Source organism: Arvicanthis niloticus, chromosome 6, assembly GCF_011762505.2.
Source record: "Arvicanthis niloticus isolate mArvNil1 chromosome 6, mArvNil1.pat.X, whole genome shotgun sequence".
Lineage (NCBI taxonomy): Eukaryota > Metazoa > Chordata > Mammalia > Rodentia > Muridae > Arvicanthis > Arvicanthis niloticus.
In genome coordinates this window covers 57,573,235-57,589,437 of record NC_047663.1, presented here as the reverse complement: position 1 = coordinate 57,589,437, position 16,203 = coordinate 57,573,235, and the positions used below count along the sequence as shown (strand labels likewise).

Genomic DNA, 16,203 nt, shown 5'->3' with positions numbered 1-16,203 from the left:
TTATAAATTTTACAGTAAACCTCTCAGATGGAATTGTTCCCATTTTATAGTGGAAAATGAGCTTTTTAAGACATCAAAAAATGTCCCCAAAATTGTACAACCAACCCATATTTTACAAATGAGAAATTCCAGCTCAGTCAGTCTAACTCTACAGTGTGGACTGTTAACTTTAGACAGAGTATGCATAGGTAGGGAGGGGCTGAAAATTGTACATAGAGATGTTAGATGACTCAGATGGAGCTTTCTATATATTATTTTCTATCTTTTAAGATGATTCATTTCTTTTGAGTTTGTGTGTGTCTGTTACTCCATTTGCATGCTAGCTCTAACAGAGGCCAGAAGAGAACATTAGACCCCGTAGAACTGGAGCTACAGGCAGTTGTGAGCCACCCAATGTGGCTGCTAAGACTTCATCTGGGTGCTCTGGAACAGCAACAAGCGATCTTAACCCCTGAGCCATCTGCCCAGACCTCTTATTTTATATTCTGTCTTAAGAAATCTAAAAAACAAAACAGAAATCTAAGTCAGCAAAATCAGAGTAAGTGTCATACAAAAAGATGAATATGATGCTTATAAAGTGATAGTTATTGTGGCTTGGTAGAATTATAAGAGCATTTCAATTTTTTAAAACCTATTTGTATTTTCTTAAAATAAATACTTAATAGTCACAAGACTTAAAATACCACAGAAAGCTTTATTAAGCATATTGTTATTCACTACTCAAAATGTCAGCCTCAGAGGCTGCTCGCACTGACTCTGCAAGTAGAACGGCATCACTGCAGGAGCCTGGAGCTGCCTGGTCCAGCTACCACTGAAATGCACCGGCACCATTTCTACTTTTCTCTGAACCAAAAGCAGCGTTCAGGACTACTCACTGTGGTCTCTATCATTTCCAGCAATAGCTTCATCTATTGCTTCCAATAAACAACCCATTTAGTATGCTGGCCTTGGGAAATACAACTTTTCAGCACAGATGTTCGTCAGGAAAAGTCCTGCTTTTTATTAACCTATATTCAGCCTAAACTTGGTTTAGTCACCACAGCCTCTTATGATCCTAGTCCAAATAAAATTTCCTCACCCTGGTGTGGAACACCCTGCAATAAACTGCAAAAACATATTGTAAATAGTTTAGCTGGCAGGGGGCTCAAGCGAGGCCTATTACTCCTTTATGAACTCAGTCTTACACACACACGCACACGCACACGCACACGTACACGCACACACACACACCTTAAAATGGCATTTGCACAAGCAAAGGTATGACCTATGTCCTAATAGAAGTGTCAAGGATTCAGGCTGCAGCTAGCCTGCCTTCCTACATAGGAAATCTAATCTGATCAGTGTATGGTCATCCCTTGACATCGTATACCTATAATCAGAGGAAGCACAGAAAAGACTCATTCTATAATGTGACTGCTAACTCCCAAAACTGTGTGCCTCAGCTGCCATTAGCTAGAAATGAATTTCCTAAGATGTTAAGAATCCAAGAGAATTCAATTTACATATATTAGGGATCTCCTTAAAGAAATACCCCTGCTGACTCCAGGCTGCATGAACTCAAGCGATAAACTAAAGAGGGAAGTACAAGGCCAGTCAGATGAGAGGGCTGAGGGTCACTAAAAGGTGCTACCTCTTTAAATGGAATAAGCAGAAGGAAATGGTTTTAATTCAATTAGTCACATGGGATAAATAAAATCATATGAGGAAAATTTATGACCCCAGGTCTCTTCTATCCATGGCTGTAGGTGAGGTGGTAGCCCCCTTTCCTTGAACATCTTGCCTTTCATGCCTCTCTTGTGTGGTCCAGGTTCTGCCCAGCTGCCTCTCCTGTGGCCAGCTGTCCCATTCAGCACCTCTGGCTCTCTATAATCAAGCTCTCAACAGCGCCAGCCACACCAACGGGTCTCTGAGCTGATGACTGATTCTGCCTGTCCTGGGTTTCTGAGTGTAAAGGTAACAAGAAGGATGTAACACCTGCACCATACATTACACATCACACATGCAGATCTCCAGGTTGTGTCCTGGACCCACGGTGACTGAATTCCCAGCACAAGGCAAGAAATGACCATGTTAACAAGCATGCCATCAGTGCTCCTGACCCCTATGACACTTGGGAGCCAGTGTACCCATGCACACTGAAGAATAAGTAAGATGTTAAATGATTACCACCTGCTTAAGATTTCAGACATCAGGTTTTACATATTAAACCCTGCCCTATCTGGAATGCCAACTCAGATATATAACCACATAAGCCACATAAAAGGAAAAACATTATAATAGCCAGAATAAAGAAAAGTTGTAGAAAAAAATCTGACCTTAAATTAGTTACCCTTTATTTGTTAGTAATGAAATACTCATGGAATAAACTTTTAAAAATGAAGTACATTATTCAAAGTAGGTCCTGTAAGCATTTAGAAGAAATTCAGCTTGTCATCCATCCCCTGACTCACCAGGCAGTGGGCACTGACTTCCTGACCTGTTCCAGCCAGGCTTCCGAGCTGTCCTCCTGTATCTGCAGTGTGGTCCAAGTCTTTCCTGGTGAGGAAGGGTCTGCACTTCTGATTGTGACAGAGCCCCCTTCTTGTTTTCCCCTCCTCTGACCATCTGCTTGCTTGCAGGCTCCTTACAGGCCTTCGTAGGAAGTTTGTGTCTGACTTAGCCCTCAGTAAATTAATGGTAACTAAGACATTTAAAACAGAAATAAATCACAAAGTGATCATCTTTCTCTAAGGAACCTTCCAGAACTTGTTACCACTGTGGTTTAACAGTGTAGCTCTTCAACACAGGAAGAGCCCACGTGACAACACTAGCCCTCCCAGCACCTCTCCTATCACACCCAAGTCATATATCAACTTTCTGAATGCCCCAGGATGCAGCAAGGTTCTTGGTCTCTGTTCATGCTTCTACTGCTGCTTCCAGTCTCTCATCTCCCTGCCTGCTTAACCCTCACTCACCTATACAATCTGCATGGACAAAAACAACACGAATATACACAGTAAGAAGATGCTTAAATATTTGCCCATAACTACCCACAAACTCAGTTTCTGTACCCATTTGTAAGGAACACTGGGTGGCTTTAATACATCATACAATTAAAATACTGAATGACATGTTGTATTTCCTCCCTTCCAGATGTAGAAATTATCTCAATAGGGTGAACAAAAACTACCTAAAACCACACTAGTGAGTAAATGTCCCAGGTAGGATCTCAAGACTGGAACCCAGTGCAGGCTTCCTGGAGAGGCATGGAGGATCTGACTAGAAGTGAGATGGGCAGATCAGTTCCATGGTGGCATGGAACAGGTAAGCTGAGATGCAAGGACTGGCTTTCACTACCATTGCCTTAGAAGGAGACAGAGTGGGGACAGAAAGTAATGTGTAGACAAAAAGGTCTCTTGTGTAGTTTAGAAAAATTGACTGGAAGTGGTATCTGGGGAAAGTAGCTGGCAGCTCTGAGTGGCATGAATTATAGTGAGGCAAAAGGACAATAAGGAGCTGCAGCAGATAGATAGATAGATAGATAGATAGATAGATAGATAGATAGATAGATAGCCAGACAGTCAGGCAGATAGATAGAGTTGGAAAGATGGCTTAGCAGTTAAGAGTACTGGCTTCTTTTCCAGAGGACCACAGTTTAATTCCCAGCACCCACAAGGCTGCTCATAACCTCTATAACTCCAATTCCAGTGGGTCTGATGGCCCCTTCCAGCCTGTGGACACCAGGGATGTACATGGCACACAGACATACATGCAGGCAAAACACCTATACATATAAAATTAAAAATAAATAAATCTCAAAAAGCACAGGCCCTGGATCTTCTCAACATGAATTAGAATAGCAGTTGCAGAGGAAGAAGCACATTTCGATACACTACAAAAGGTTCTCTCAGTAATACTCAGACTCCTGACTAGGGTTGAAAGAGACTGGCTTCTCAGCTGAGGAGAGAATGCTGCTACTATTCCTGATAGAGACAGGATGATAAGAGAAGTGGATCAATCTGCAGACTATATGTGTTAACTGACACTATACAAAGACCCTGCTGTTGACAGGGCCCACTTCTGAGGCTGGCCTCCTAAGAGGTCCTACTTCCTAGGTGACATCTGTACGGCTATTACTTATTGATATTTATTTTTAGCAATCACAGCATGATACCCATGACTTCCTGTGAAGACCACAAAGCGCCATGCTTTAGAGGTGTGGTAAGCTCTTGCTTAGCTGGAATGAGGAGGCATGCAGACACATCTCCATACAGAATTATGCTGTTAGTTATACCACAGAACTCTCACTTGACTTTATTAGACTCACTCTGTTCATTTAACATGCCACCCCACTCCCACCAAAAAGAGAATTTTAAGTAACTTTCTTTAAGTCACCGAGAAAAGAAATTGTCTAATTCTCTTTACCCTGGATTTTGAGGGTCTGCACCTTTGAGACAAATGAAATTATTCTTTCTTTCATCCTTCTCCATGCTCTAAGCCCTCACTTCTGTTCATCCGATGAGACTCCATCTGCCACTTCCTGTGTTCAAAGACCACCTGGTCCAACCGGATTGTCACATTCTGACCCTTTGTTTTCATCCAAGAAGAGGGTGAGGCCTTCAGTTTGTGGGGTAACCCAAACACTCTTGTAAAGTGGATGTGAGAGGTGTGTCCAAGTCTAGCTATCTGAGGACTCAGGAACTACTCTTTACTGAGCTCATGGGACAGTCCATACAATAGACAACACTATAGGTTAATACTCAGCTGAATGCAATAAAATCGGATCTAATACACTGGAATCAGAAGGGAAATACTTCCAAACATCCTTGGAGTAATCTGTAGTCTTGTACATGTGGAATAACCCTAGAGGTCCCAAGGGGAACAGGACACAGAGTAGCTAAAGTCCCCATGGTCATCCTGGGCTCACACTATGTAGTGCAGTGTGGCTTCCTGAACTGAGGAAATAGGCTGGGCAAACATCTACTTTAATTTATGTGAGAGTAATTTTGTTACAAAGGTTACATGTAAGACAACCCACAGTCTTGTGTAAACAAAATTCAGAATATCTGAGTGTGAATCCTAAGTAGAAGGAAGAAAAATCTTGAGTTTCAAAGTTTAAGGGACATAGTAAATATAGCTCGGTAGAAATTTTAAAAAGTATCTGAAAACCATGTACCTGTGAGTTTGATCTTGGACAGCCGGGCCAAAATGCCAGGCAGATCGTCAGTGTGAAGCTTCATCTCTTTCCACTGCCTTTCTTCCTTTTTCTCTTTGGCTGTATCAAGAGAATGGTCCATTATGGAGGTCGTCTCAAGCTCCACCACCTCCTTATGTGGCTTCTGAGACAGAGGCAGACTGGGTGTTGGGAAAGATGGCAGCTCATCCACGTCTGCTCTAGCCTGCCCTGAAGAGGTGTGTTCAAGGAAAGAAGAAGCCGGTGGCTCTGGCTTTGGTTTGACTCGCTGGCTAAGGCCCCTGTGCAGCTGTGTGACATACTAGACAGAGAGACAAATAGCACATGTTACTAAAAACAAGGATGTCGGTTAATGTCTTCCACCAGTCATATTTTTATGGTACTTGGAAAAGTGTCCTACATTTAAGATTGGTTAGCACAGCAAGCACCAATAGTGTGTGTAACACAGACATCAGCACTGAAAGATGCAGACACAAAGTTAATTCCTTGGCTATGGTTTTAAATTTGTGGTTTAGAAAAATCTAGGAACATACATTATTCACTGTTATTCACTGACGTTTCTGAAGGATGGGCTTTCTAAATACAAGGAAGCCATCTACAGATATTGCCAAGGTTAGCTTTGGCCCCCTGAGCTCTAAAGCGACTGTCCATGGGAGCTCACTGGACGGTCTCCCAGAGCCTCTGACTTACAGCCACGTAGGATTGCGGGGTGCAGTAAGGACACTGGTTGTAGAGCTATTGATAGTTTTGACTATCACTCATTGAAGCAAAAACTGGTAATTACTAGTGATATTATGAGACCCTTTATTTCTCATATATTTCAGTTAATCTTCCTAACAGTATTATTTATAACTCTTATAACAGTTCATTATTTCTAACTCTTTTATTTATAAGTGAGAACATGAAACTTCTAAAACTGACAAAACTGAATTTTAGTAAGAATTATTAACATTCTTTAAATTTTACGTTAAAGTGGATATTTTAAATGAAAGGATAAGATGCTTCCAAATAGAACATTAAACTATGAATTTGGGAGCCATTCACTGAAGTGCTTTGACTTTCCAGCTGTATTCTCTGACCCTTTTCTATACGATTGAGTCATGATGCTGCCACAAGCTCATGGTGTGTCAGCATGTATACAGGCCTGTAAAAGAACTAACTAGATTATCAGTGCCCCTGTAATAGCACTGGCAAATTACAAAATCTTTATTTTAGTTGACTCAAAAGTTTGTGTGTGTGTGTATGTTCACATGTAGAGTGTGTGTGTGTGTGTGTGTGTATGTTCACATGTAGAGTCACAGGTCAACCTTGAGTGTCTCTCCTCTGGAGACATACATCTTAGTTTTTTGAGAGAGTCTCATCAAATGAGCTGAGTTGCTGGGCTGTGAGCCCAGGGATCCTAATTTTGCCTTCTCAGAGCTGAGATGACATGTGCTCACTAGTTCCATGCCTAACTCTTTATGTTGGTTCTGAGGATCGAACACACATCTTCATGGTGGCAATGCAAGCGCTTTACTGACTGAGCTGTTCCCCAACCCCTCAAAAGTAATTTTAAAGACTTTTCAAATGCATAGATGATCTAAGAAAATAAAGGGGTCACACTGTTAAACAACTACTTCTGTATTACTGACGTATTTAGAGAACTTCAAAGAATGTATAAGAGATGCATCATACAAGCTCAGCTTTTCCTAATTTTAGCCTGGTTGAAATATGCCATAAGTTTTCAATCTTTCTCCAAACTTAATCAATAAATTCAAGATCATATATTTAACCTCAAATGCCAGAATAATTCTGGTTTCAGTTAAGAATAATCAAAACAAGAGATTAAGTTTTGGATAAACTTAAGAGAACACTAAATAAAAGCCCCTTTCAAACAGTACTTCCTAAAACTTTTCTTCTAATAGGAATCTTTGCAACCCCCAAACCCAGAGAAAAGCAGAGGCAGAAAGCAAGGATGGCTTCTACTTACCATACGCTTGAGGAAACTCAAGTGCTGGACCGTGACCCACTGATTATTGACATTCCTCAACAGATGTGTAACCCTGTGTGGCAACCCCTGTATAGCTCTTCTCTCTAAATACCAGACACATCCTCCTACTGAGCCTGAAACAGAGAGACAAGAAAAGGGAGACATGTAGAAATGGCAGCTGTTCATTCACAATGCCCACATCCACCTAGAGGAAAAGCCAAGCAGACTGCTGCTCTGGGTGAGGTCAGGCTCTAAACTGCCTCTGCTTCCAACCCTGGAATAAGTACCACTCATTAGCCTGAGGCTTAGGTCTGGACAGTCTTCAGGACTGGGGAAATGTCACTTTCACATCATTATGCTTACAACAATTCAGTGGAGAGTGGAGACTACCACACTGTAGATGTTTCTAAAAAGAAAATACAACTCAGTGAGTTCACTTTTTAAAAAGTAGAAAAGGCAGCATACACCTTTTCTTGCTAAATGCCAGTAAACTGAGATGAAGGCTTCCACTTCCATTGTGGTTGTGAAGTTAAAACAACTACAAGGAAGGGGAAATACTTTTCAGTAAAACATGATCGGCAACCCAGGTAGGAATAAGCTGCTTCTGTTGCATCCAAATCTGGATTTTAATCACTTTACTAAACCTCTCAATCTCTCTCGCTCTCTCTCTCTCTCTCTCTCTCTCTCTCTCTCTCTCTTAATCACTTTACTAAACCTCTCAAATCTCTCTCTCTCTCTCTCTCTCTCTCTCTCTCTCTCTCTCTCTCTCTTACCTCCCCCTCTCTCTCCTTCTCTCTTTCACATGACGACATGGTGGTCATGGACTCTAACTCTCTGAGATCTTGAGCCACATAGTAAATTCTTTCTTTAGTAAGTTACCTTGGTCATGGTGTCTCTTCACAGCAACAGAAAAGTAACCAAGACAACTACTTGTCCCTAAAAAAATGGGTAGTTATTGATCTTTAAGTCATTGCTGAAGGCCCAGTGTGCCTAAATCCGATTGCCTTTGGTGTCTCCGTGTGAATAGATAGCCTTAGGTCTCTAAGGTCGTTTCTCTCTCATACTTATCTCTATCTTTTACTGCAGGTTTCAGAAGCATCTTGAACTCTTCCTTTCTCACCTAATGAATCAACAAGTCCACTCAATTCTGGCACGTCTGTCAACTCTGTCCCTCTCTTTCTAATTCTACCGAATGATCTTACACTGGAGCAGAATAATAGCAGTCAGAGTGAAGACAATCATACAGACTTCATGAATCTCCTTTCTTTTCCAACCCATGTTTTACAGATTGTACCCCTTAAACCTCCCCAAACAACACCACCATCTTGGGACTGAAGTTCAAATGACTGTGCCTGTATTCAAACCACCATACCCAACATATCTTACTCACACAAACACGGAGATCTACTTTACCACAGTAATAGTGGGTTAGGACCTTATAACCAAGCAGACTACACATAACTGAATCAACTTTATTTACACTGTTTCCTTGTATGCCATCTATTATTCTCTACCTATCAAATTTTCAATCTCTTTCCACTATTTTATCATGTTATAATGTGTTTTATGACAGTACATTTTTTCTTTTATTCTTCTCTCATATATTACATCCTGACCACAGTTTCCCCTCCCAGCCTCCCAGCCCCACCTCCCCTCTCCCCCAGATCCACTCCTCCTCCATTTCCCTTCAGAAAAGGGGAGGCCTCCCAAGGACTATCACCAAACATAGCATAACAAGTTACAATCTAACACATACCCTCATATTAAGGCTGGACAAGACAACACAGTAGGAGGAAAAGGGTCCCAAGAGCAGGCAAAAGAGTCAGAGACAGCCTCACTGTTAAGCATCCCACAAGAACACCGAGCTATACAACCATAACATATAGAGAGAGGACCTCAGTAGGACCCATACAATCACATATTCTGGTTAGTTGATTCTTTGGGCCATGTTCTTCTGGTGTCCTTTGACCTCTCTGGCTCCTACGATCCTTCCGCCTCCTCTTCCATGGGCTTCCCCAATCTCTGCCTAGTATTTGGCTGTGGATCTCTCATCTGTTCTAGAATGCAGTACTTTGAATACAACAGCCTCCATCTTCATCAGACTGGCAGTGCCTGCTTGCAAGAGCCCATCAGGATCCAGCTGGATAGCTGCTGGCAATCCTTCTTAGAAGGGTTGGGGAGGACTTGGACTCTCATCTGAGATTCCAGACACTCCTCACACCATTTGTTTGCAATTCTGCCTTAAATGCACATGGCTTCAGGGCTTAGAGATACCAGAGTAATTAGGCTGGGAAAGGTTCCCTTTTGTGGCTATGGGGAAGCCATCACCCATATTGGGTCCAAACTTGCAAGTGCAGCTGCTCTGAGATCCCCTCCTGCCAGTAGCCCTCTCATCCATGCTCTGTAAGCAACTCAATAAAAACAATGGTTCCCTAAATTGAACTTCAGTAGAATCATACTTTGTTTTTTGATTAGGACATTATGATGAGAGAGTAGGCATTGTTTCCATCTCCCCAAGGAAAGATTTCTCAAAACACCATCATCATAGTGTTTAGTTCTTTGATGGCAGAGTCTCTCCTTTAGTCAACACAGCTCCTGGACACTTGCCATATAATAAAGTGAAATGATGTTTGGTAAGTGACAAGCCCAAGTAGACTTCCTGAACTGTGAGAACAAGTCCCACCTTTGGAAATACAAGGCCATTACCTGAAAGTAGAGGTGTGCCAATTTGCACTGAAGTCGTATCTTCAAATCAAAATTATAACATGCTTACTTTCAAGTGAATGGATATATGTTTGCCTTGGAACCACCCTGGAAATTCTTTCTAGATTAGATGGGCCAAGCTGAAATTTTACAGAATGGCAGTAACAACACCACTATGAGGGGTGGGGAGGGACACAGCTTGCAAACTTGCATTTGTAAATGATGGCAACACTTGGTTTAGTCACAGTATGTCAAGTGTCCATGAACAAATACCTAGAAAATGAAAGCTATTTCAGGCCTGAGTAAACACAGATACACTTTACCATACCTAGGACTTTCAACAGATACATTAAAATCTGAAGAGATAACAGAACACCTCTATTCATCATTAACACTGGACTGCCACTGTAGGGCTCAGTTTTTAAATTAACCAAGGAGACTTAAAGTTCCTGAACCATATTTAATGGAAATGAGAACTTGAACTGTTATAAGTCAACTCAGAAGTAACTGCTAATTACTCAACAACCCTAATGATCCTTCTCTGCCAACTCTTCCCATCAACCTTCTGAGAGGAATCTTTCATAGACTTAAATATGAGCAGGTTTTTCTAAAGATATGCTCAATTTCAGAAAATAAGCTATTTCACTCCCTCTATTTTACCACTCCAGAGACTGATCCTGAAACAAGGGGGAGGGGGTGGAAGGCTCACATGCAACCTACCTCCTAGCACTATGAGACTTAAGAATCAAAATAGATTTGACCTATAAGAAGCTGAAATACTACACAGAAAGGCAGAAAGAAAGGCTCCTCTGAGGAATATGTATAGAAAGAAGCTTCCATATAAGCACTAAGAAGTGATGAGCCCTCTAAACATGAGTATCAAGGGTCAGCATCAAGGAATATTTGCAACCAGGGATTACAGAAAGTAACAAAAAAGTGACTCAAAAAAGACACCAACACACACACACACGAAAAACCCCACAACCTTTTTATTTTAGAAACTGTCAGTCATATAAAAACAGAGGTGTCCAAGGAGTCTCCATTACCTAGCCCCAGCTACAGCAATCACCAAGTACTGGTCTAACCTTGTCTCTTCTACCCACCCTTCCACTTGCTGCCCTAGTTTATGAGCCAGAAGGTACCTTTGAGAACATCTAGCTCAGTTACCTCATTATAGACACTCTGAATGCTTCATTAAAGAAAAGTCAAATGATCTGCACTGAGATCACACAAACTCATGGGAGAAAAGAGCTTCACAGTGATCAGCACAGTCAGCCGGACACTGTGGGCAGTGTGTATGTGACAGGAGAGCCTACAGAATAGTTCTGGGATGTGAGAAGGTACACCTTGACTTCTACTGTCTTGTCTGCACTATGGACCACTTTTCCATCATCCATGGATACTAGCCACAAAACCAACCTCCTCTTTAATATTTCTACCAGTACAATCTCATTCATTCACAAATGACTGGGCATCATCAATGTCCTTAGGCATTGTTCTGGACATGAGGGATACAGTGGTGAACTAGGGAAACAAATGATCTCTTCCTTCACAAAGTGTGTAACCAACTGGGAGAAAATTTTCGTACATCTGTATTGCACGTGTGAACACTTACAGCATGTATTAACTATGATAAATTAATACAAGAAAAGAAAGATAAAGGCTCCTATTTTAGGTAGAGTGCTAAGGTTGGCGTCTCTGAAAAGGTAATATATAAGACTCGTTCAAGAGTTTGTGATAAATACACATCTGTCAAAAGTCCTTCTGATGGAAGGAACCATACTGATGGTACAGCGCTGTCTCAATGGGATTCAGTTGGCAGTTATCATTATCCTGGTAATCATCGTAACACTTTATCATCGTATCAGGGGCAGGTGCGCCTCTTGTCTTTAAAAGGCAATGGCTAGGAACCGCGGCTCTCATATGCCAGGCTTGTGGAGCCGCATGGTTTACCCTGCCCTCCAGATTGCACTGTCTGAATTTCCGAAGAGCACGGGACATCAAACGTTAGGGACCACCTGGCTTATGGTGCAAAGCTAGTCCACAGTTCTTGGCCTCGTCCCTTTAGGTAACCCCAAAGGTCACCTCCCTGCCAAGTGACAAGCCAAGGGCTTCCAAGGTTGCAGGCAGCCGGAAACACGGTCCCGCGCGTGGCAAAAAGAAAACAATTCGCCCACGATCGTTCCCAATCGGGTACAATACCTGTGAGGAGGCGCGAGGAAATAGTGTGCGGGGACGCGGCCATAATGCACTGGTGCAGCAGTCCCCAGGACCCCCGCGTCCTCTCACCTCACCGGCTCCTGGGCGCCGCCATCTTGCTAGCCCGCCCTCTGAGTGAGGCGGGACTTCCTCTCGTCACTTCCGGCTCCCAGTGGTCTCTAAAAGCTAGGCTACCGGAGCTTAAGAGATCCGACGGTGGAGCTTTCGCTTTCCCCTCGGATGCTCCAGATCTAGACTAGGTGAACGCGATGCTCCCGGGGGACAAATCGCCGGAGCGCGCGGGCGGAAGGCGTGTCGTGGCGAGGTTAGGGCTCTGGAGTCGGCCCGGCAGTCCCCTCAGCTTGAGAGAAAATTGAATGCTTCCTCAGTTGTCACCCAGGCTGAACTTGCCCAGCCTGTTGGCTTCTCGTGGAGTTTGGTAAGTAAAAGAACGAGGAAGAAAGGAACTCCTTAAGAGAGCGAAACATGTCTTACAAGGGCAGTTTGTGCTTGCTTTCAACGATGAGGTGAGATCTCTGTGGTTCACCTCAGGTGCTAATCAGGAGGCACTGAGACGGGAGTTTGTGTAGGAGCATGCGCTGTATTTCTGCAGCAAGAGCTGCTCATTGTGAGAGGCGTCCTGATAGGGATAAGGTAGAAAACGCTGTGGAATGAGGCTAACATTTCTGTGAAGTAGGCTAAAGAAAGGCTTTGAAGAGTCAACTGCCGCTCAGTAGAAGGAACTGTGAGATTATTTTTTTTTCCCAGTTTACCACGAAGACAAGTGCAGAGAATGGGATTGATTTCTCTGAGGCCCCTCACAGTTCATCACCGTGGATCTAAGCTAATGGGTGTCCCCATTAAATTAATGTTAAACTAAGGAAGACGAGGATGGATTCCTGGTGAATAACTGAAAAGTTAACAACTTTGTTTACTCCACTGTTTTGCAAGCACTTTGAACATGCTGTGTTAAGTGAAATATCACGAAGTGCAAGCCCTAAATACACAGATGAAAAGCACAGTTTGGGGTATAATCACACCAACAGTGAGTGTTGTTGCTTAGATGAATTAGGGCTTCTGCTTTGCAACCATCTTGGCTAATTAGACCCATTCATCCTGGAATGGTGATCATCATAAATTAGTTAGCCCTTTACAAATTACACCTCAGATGCCTAGCTGGATGATTACATGACATGGAACCTGAGGGCTAGAGAGATTGAGTGGTTCAAACAAGTCAATTGTATAGCAATGCTTCCTTTCTCCTTATATTTGTCTCTTAAAATTTGTGTTATAAAACCAAAAGGTGATAGGACTGTACACTTCTAAGATGGCTGTAAACAAAATTAATCAATAGCAGGAATTAGCAAGTTAGTGAGGAAGTAGGAATCCTGATACATTGCTTGTGGGAATATAAAATATTGTAGCCACTTTGGAAAAACAGTTTAGGTGTTCTTCAATAGGTTAAACACAGTGCTACCTCATGACCCAGCTGTGCCATTCCTAGGTATATACCCAAGACAAATCACAGCATTCATTCACTCATAATATAATATCCCAAAGTGGATCTAACTTAAGTATTCATCAACTGAGTATACATATTCTATGATATATCCACATAGTGGATTTTGCCATGAAACGAAAATAAAGTGCAAATATATATGACAACCATGAAAACAATACTAAATTGAAGAAGTCAATAACAAAAGACCATGTATTAGATAGTTTCCATGTATATGAAAATTCCAGAATTCTTAAGTCATTAAAGACAGGCAATAGGTAAGTAATTACCTAGTGCTAGTAGAAGGAGTAGAGAGAAGAGAGGAATGTTGCTGATGGGTACAGGGCTCATTTAGATAGAATATGAAAATATTCCTAAATTGATTGTGGTAGTGGTTGTACAATTCTCAATATACTTAAAAACTTAGTGTAGACAATTGATACCAATTTCTTAGATGTAAAATCTTTATGAAGATAGTTATATATAATTGCCTTCATATATTTTATTCATACATGAATACATTATGACAATAGTAGGTATTATTTTCATAGAAATATTCTAAAGATTATCCAACTCTGTCTTAGGGTTTCTATTGCTGTGAAGAAGTACCATGACCACAACAACTCTTAGAAGAAAACATCTAATTGTGGTTAATAGTTCAGAGGTTTAGTTCATATCACCATGGTGAGAAGCATAGAGGCACTCAGGCAGACATGGTACTAGAGAACTGAGAGTTCTATATTTGCATCTGAAGGCAGCAGAAGAGACTGCTATACTGAGCCTGGCTTGGGCATTTGAGACCTCAAAGCCCACCCCTTAGTGACACACTTCCTCCAGCAAGGCCACACCTCCTAATAGTGCCATTCCCTATGGTCCTATGTGGGTCATTTTTTTTCAAGCCACCACAAACTCCCTCAGTTTTTATTATTCATCATGCCAGTTTCTCACTAATAACGAGTTCCCCAGCCTTTTCTTAGTATTCCGTGACATAAGCCTACCTCCTTTCTGCAAAAAGACTTACAATAGGGATAAGTAGAAACAAATACATTCATGGACATGAGTTGGGGTGGTTCCTTTGTTCCTTGCCACTGAGGCACGCACTCCTAAGCTCTATCTCCAGCCCCATGCTGATTCTTTGAATGGTGAGAAAACTGCAAGAGGACTCAGCTACTGCTAGGGAGTAACATCTTTAAAAGGTGCTTCCAGGAAGTACAGATAGGAAGCAGGGAGGAAGAGAAACTGGTCTCTTCTCCTTCCATCACTCTTGCTGAATTGTGGCCCTCATGGGCAGAGCCATGCAGGGCACCTGCATAAATGTGGTTGGCCTGTCCCCAGCTCTAGGCACAGTTTGACATGGCAGCTTTGTAGATTATTGATGGGAATTCTTAGAGTAGATGTTCTATTCTTAAGTGATTGGAGTTTACAGCCTCCTGGGAACTTGATCACCCAGCTCAGCTCCCTAGAGTTCCTCCTTGTTCCTCCAAGGTGACTGATCACATCAGGGTGGGAATCATCCTCTGAGATCATTCCAGATAGGCACCTCAATTATAGTCTGATAGCACCCTTTCCCATCCTTACTTTCCAGGGCTCAGCTCCATCCGTGAGTCTTAGGATACTAAATGGGACGATTACAGTTATTTAGAATGGGAAAGTAGTAGGAAAGTTCACTGGGTAAACTCTCTTTGCCACCTTTGTAATAAATAGACTCTGATTATATCGAGGGATGAAGAATTCCCAATACCAAAGAGGAATGAATCATGGTTGCTTCCAGAATTTTGGCATAATTTTAGCCACCTTCACCTGTCCCTCTGTTTTCCAGAGTTTTGGAGAGTAGGATGGCTATGTTGCTTAGACAGGAGAGGAAAAAAAGGAGCCTGCTGGTGAAGGTCTGGAGAAATTTTTTTGTTGTTTACTGAACATGTGAAGGGAGGTATTCTTTCTGCCTTGCCTATTTTATTTTCAGGAAGCAGGGTTGGGAATGAACCCTGGAGCTGAGACAACCATCCTGAAGCTGTAACAAGCCTGAAGAATAAATAAACCCCATTTTCTTGCATCCTGGGCAATGTATTCAGTGAATGGCCTAGGGGGCTGAACAACCTGTATTAAAGCTTGCTGAAGATACATGAGACAGAGACAAATGAGATTGTGGCAGCTCTCCAAAAAGAATGCCGTGCCCAGTGAAAAAAGACAAAGTCAAATGGAGTGCAGTTTTGTTTTGTATTTTTGTTTTTATCAGACGACCTTAGTATGTAGCCTACGACTGCTGTCTTTAAACTGGTGTTTCTCCTGCTTTAGCCTTTTGAGTAGTAGAAATGAAGGTATGTACCATCAGGTTGAGGTGTTAACCATTTCTAATAAAAAAAAAAAAAAAAAAAAAAAAAACCGTAATACTTTAAGTAACACTAAAAATAAAAGACCATTTTGTACAGCTTTGTTTCATGTTTCTTGTTTACTGTGCACCCATCTTTGGTGAAGTCAAAATATTTGGTTTACCACATCAGGAAGGCATCCCTCTCCTTGTTTGGTTCTTTTCACCATATCAGATCCTAGTGATGATAAAATGTTCTGAGCATAGTAAAAAACTAATCCTATGTTTGAGAAAATCATAACCTTAAGAACCTTGTTAAAGACTAAGGGTTTTTAGTTGTTGGTTTTTAGCTG

At 41.9% G+C, this 16,203-nt stretch overlaps 1 protein-coding gene and 1 long non-coding RNA gene across 2 annotated transcripts in view; one reads left to right on the top strand and one right to left on the bottom strand.

Moving 5' to 3' along the window:
* Window positions 1-12,206, bottom strand: part of Cox10 (cytochrome c oxidase assembly factor heme A:farnesyltransferase COX10) — a 109,477-nt gene extending 97,271 nt beyond the window's left edge. The window contains exons 1-3 of the mRNA XM_034507377.2: window positions 12,048-12,206; window positions 7,143-7,276; window positions 5,156-5,474 (exon numbers count right to left, since the gene is read on the bottom strand). Of these exons, the coding sequence (XP_034363268.1) occupies window positions 5,156-5,474; window positions 7,143-7,276; window positions 12,048-12,090 (496 nt within the window). The 5' untranslated portion in view covers window positions 12,091-12,206. The remainder of the gene's footprint in view (window positions 1-5,155; window positions 5,475-7,142; window positions 7,277-12,047) is intronic.
* Window positions 12,207-12,344: 138 nt separating this feature from the next.
* Window positions 12,345-15,970, top strand: LOC143442780 (uncharacterized). The gene is made up of 2 exons (XR_013111268.1): window positions 12,345-12,483; window positions 15,506-15,970. It is a non-coding gene; the product is annotated as an uncharacterized LOC143442780 (long non-coding RNA).
* Window positions 15,971-16,203: the final 233 nt, after the last annotated feature.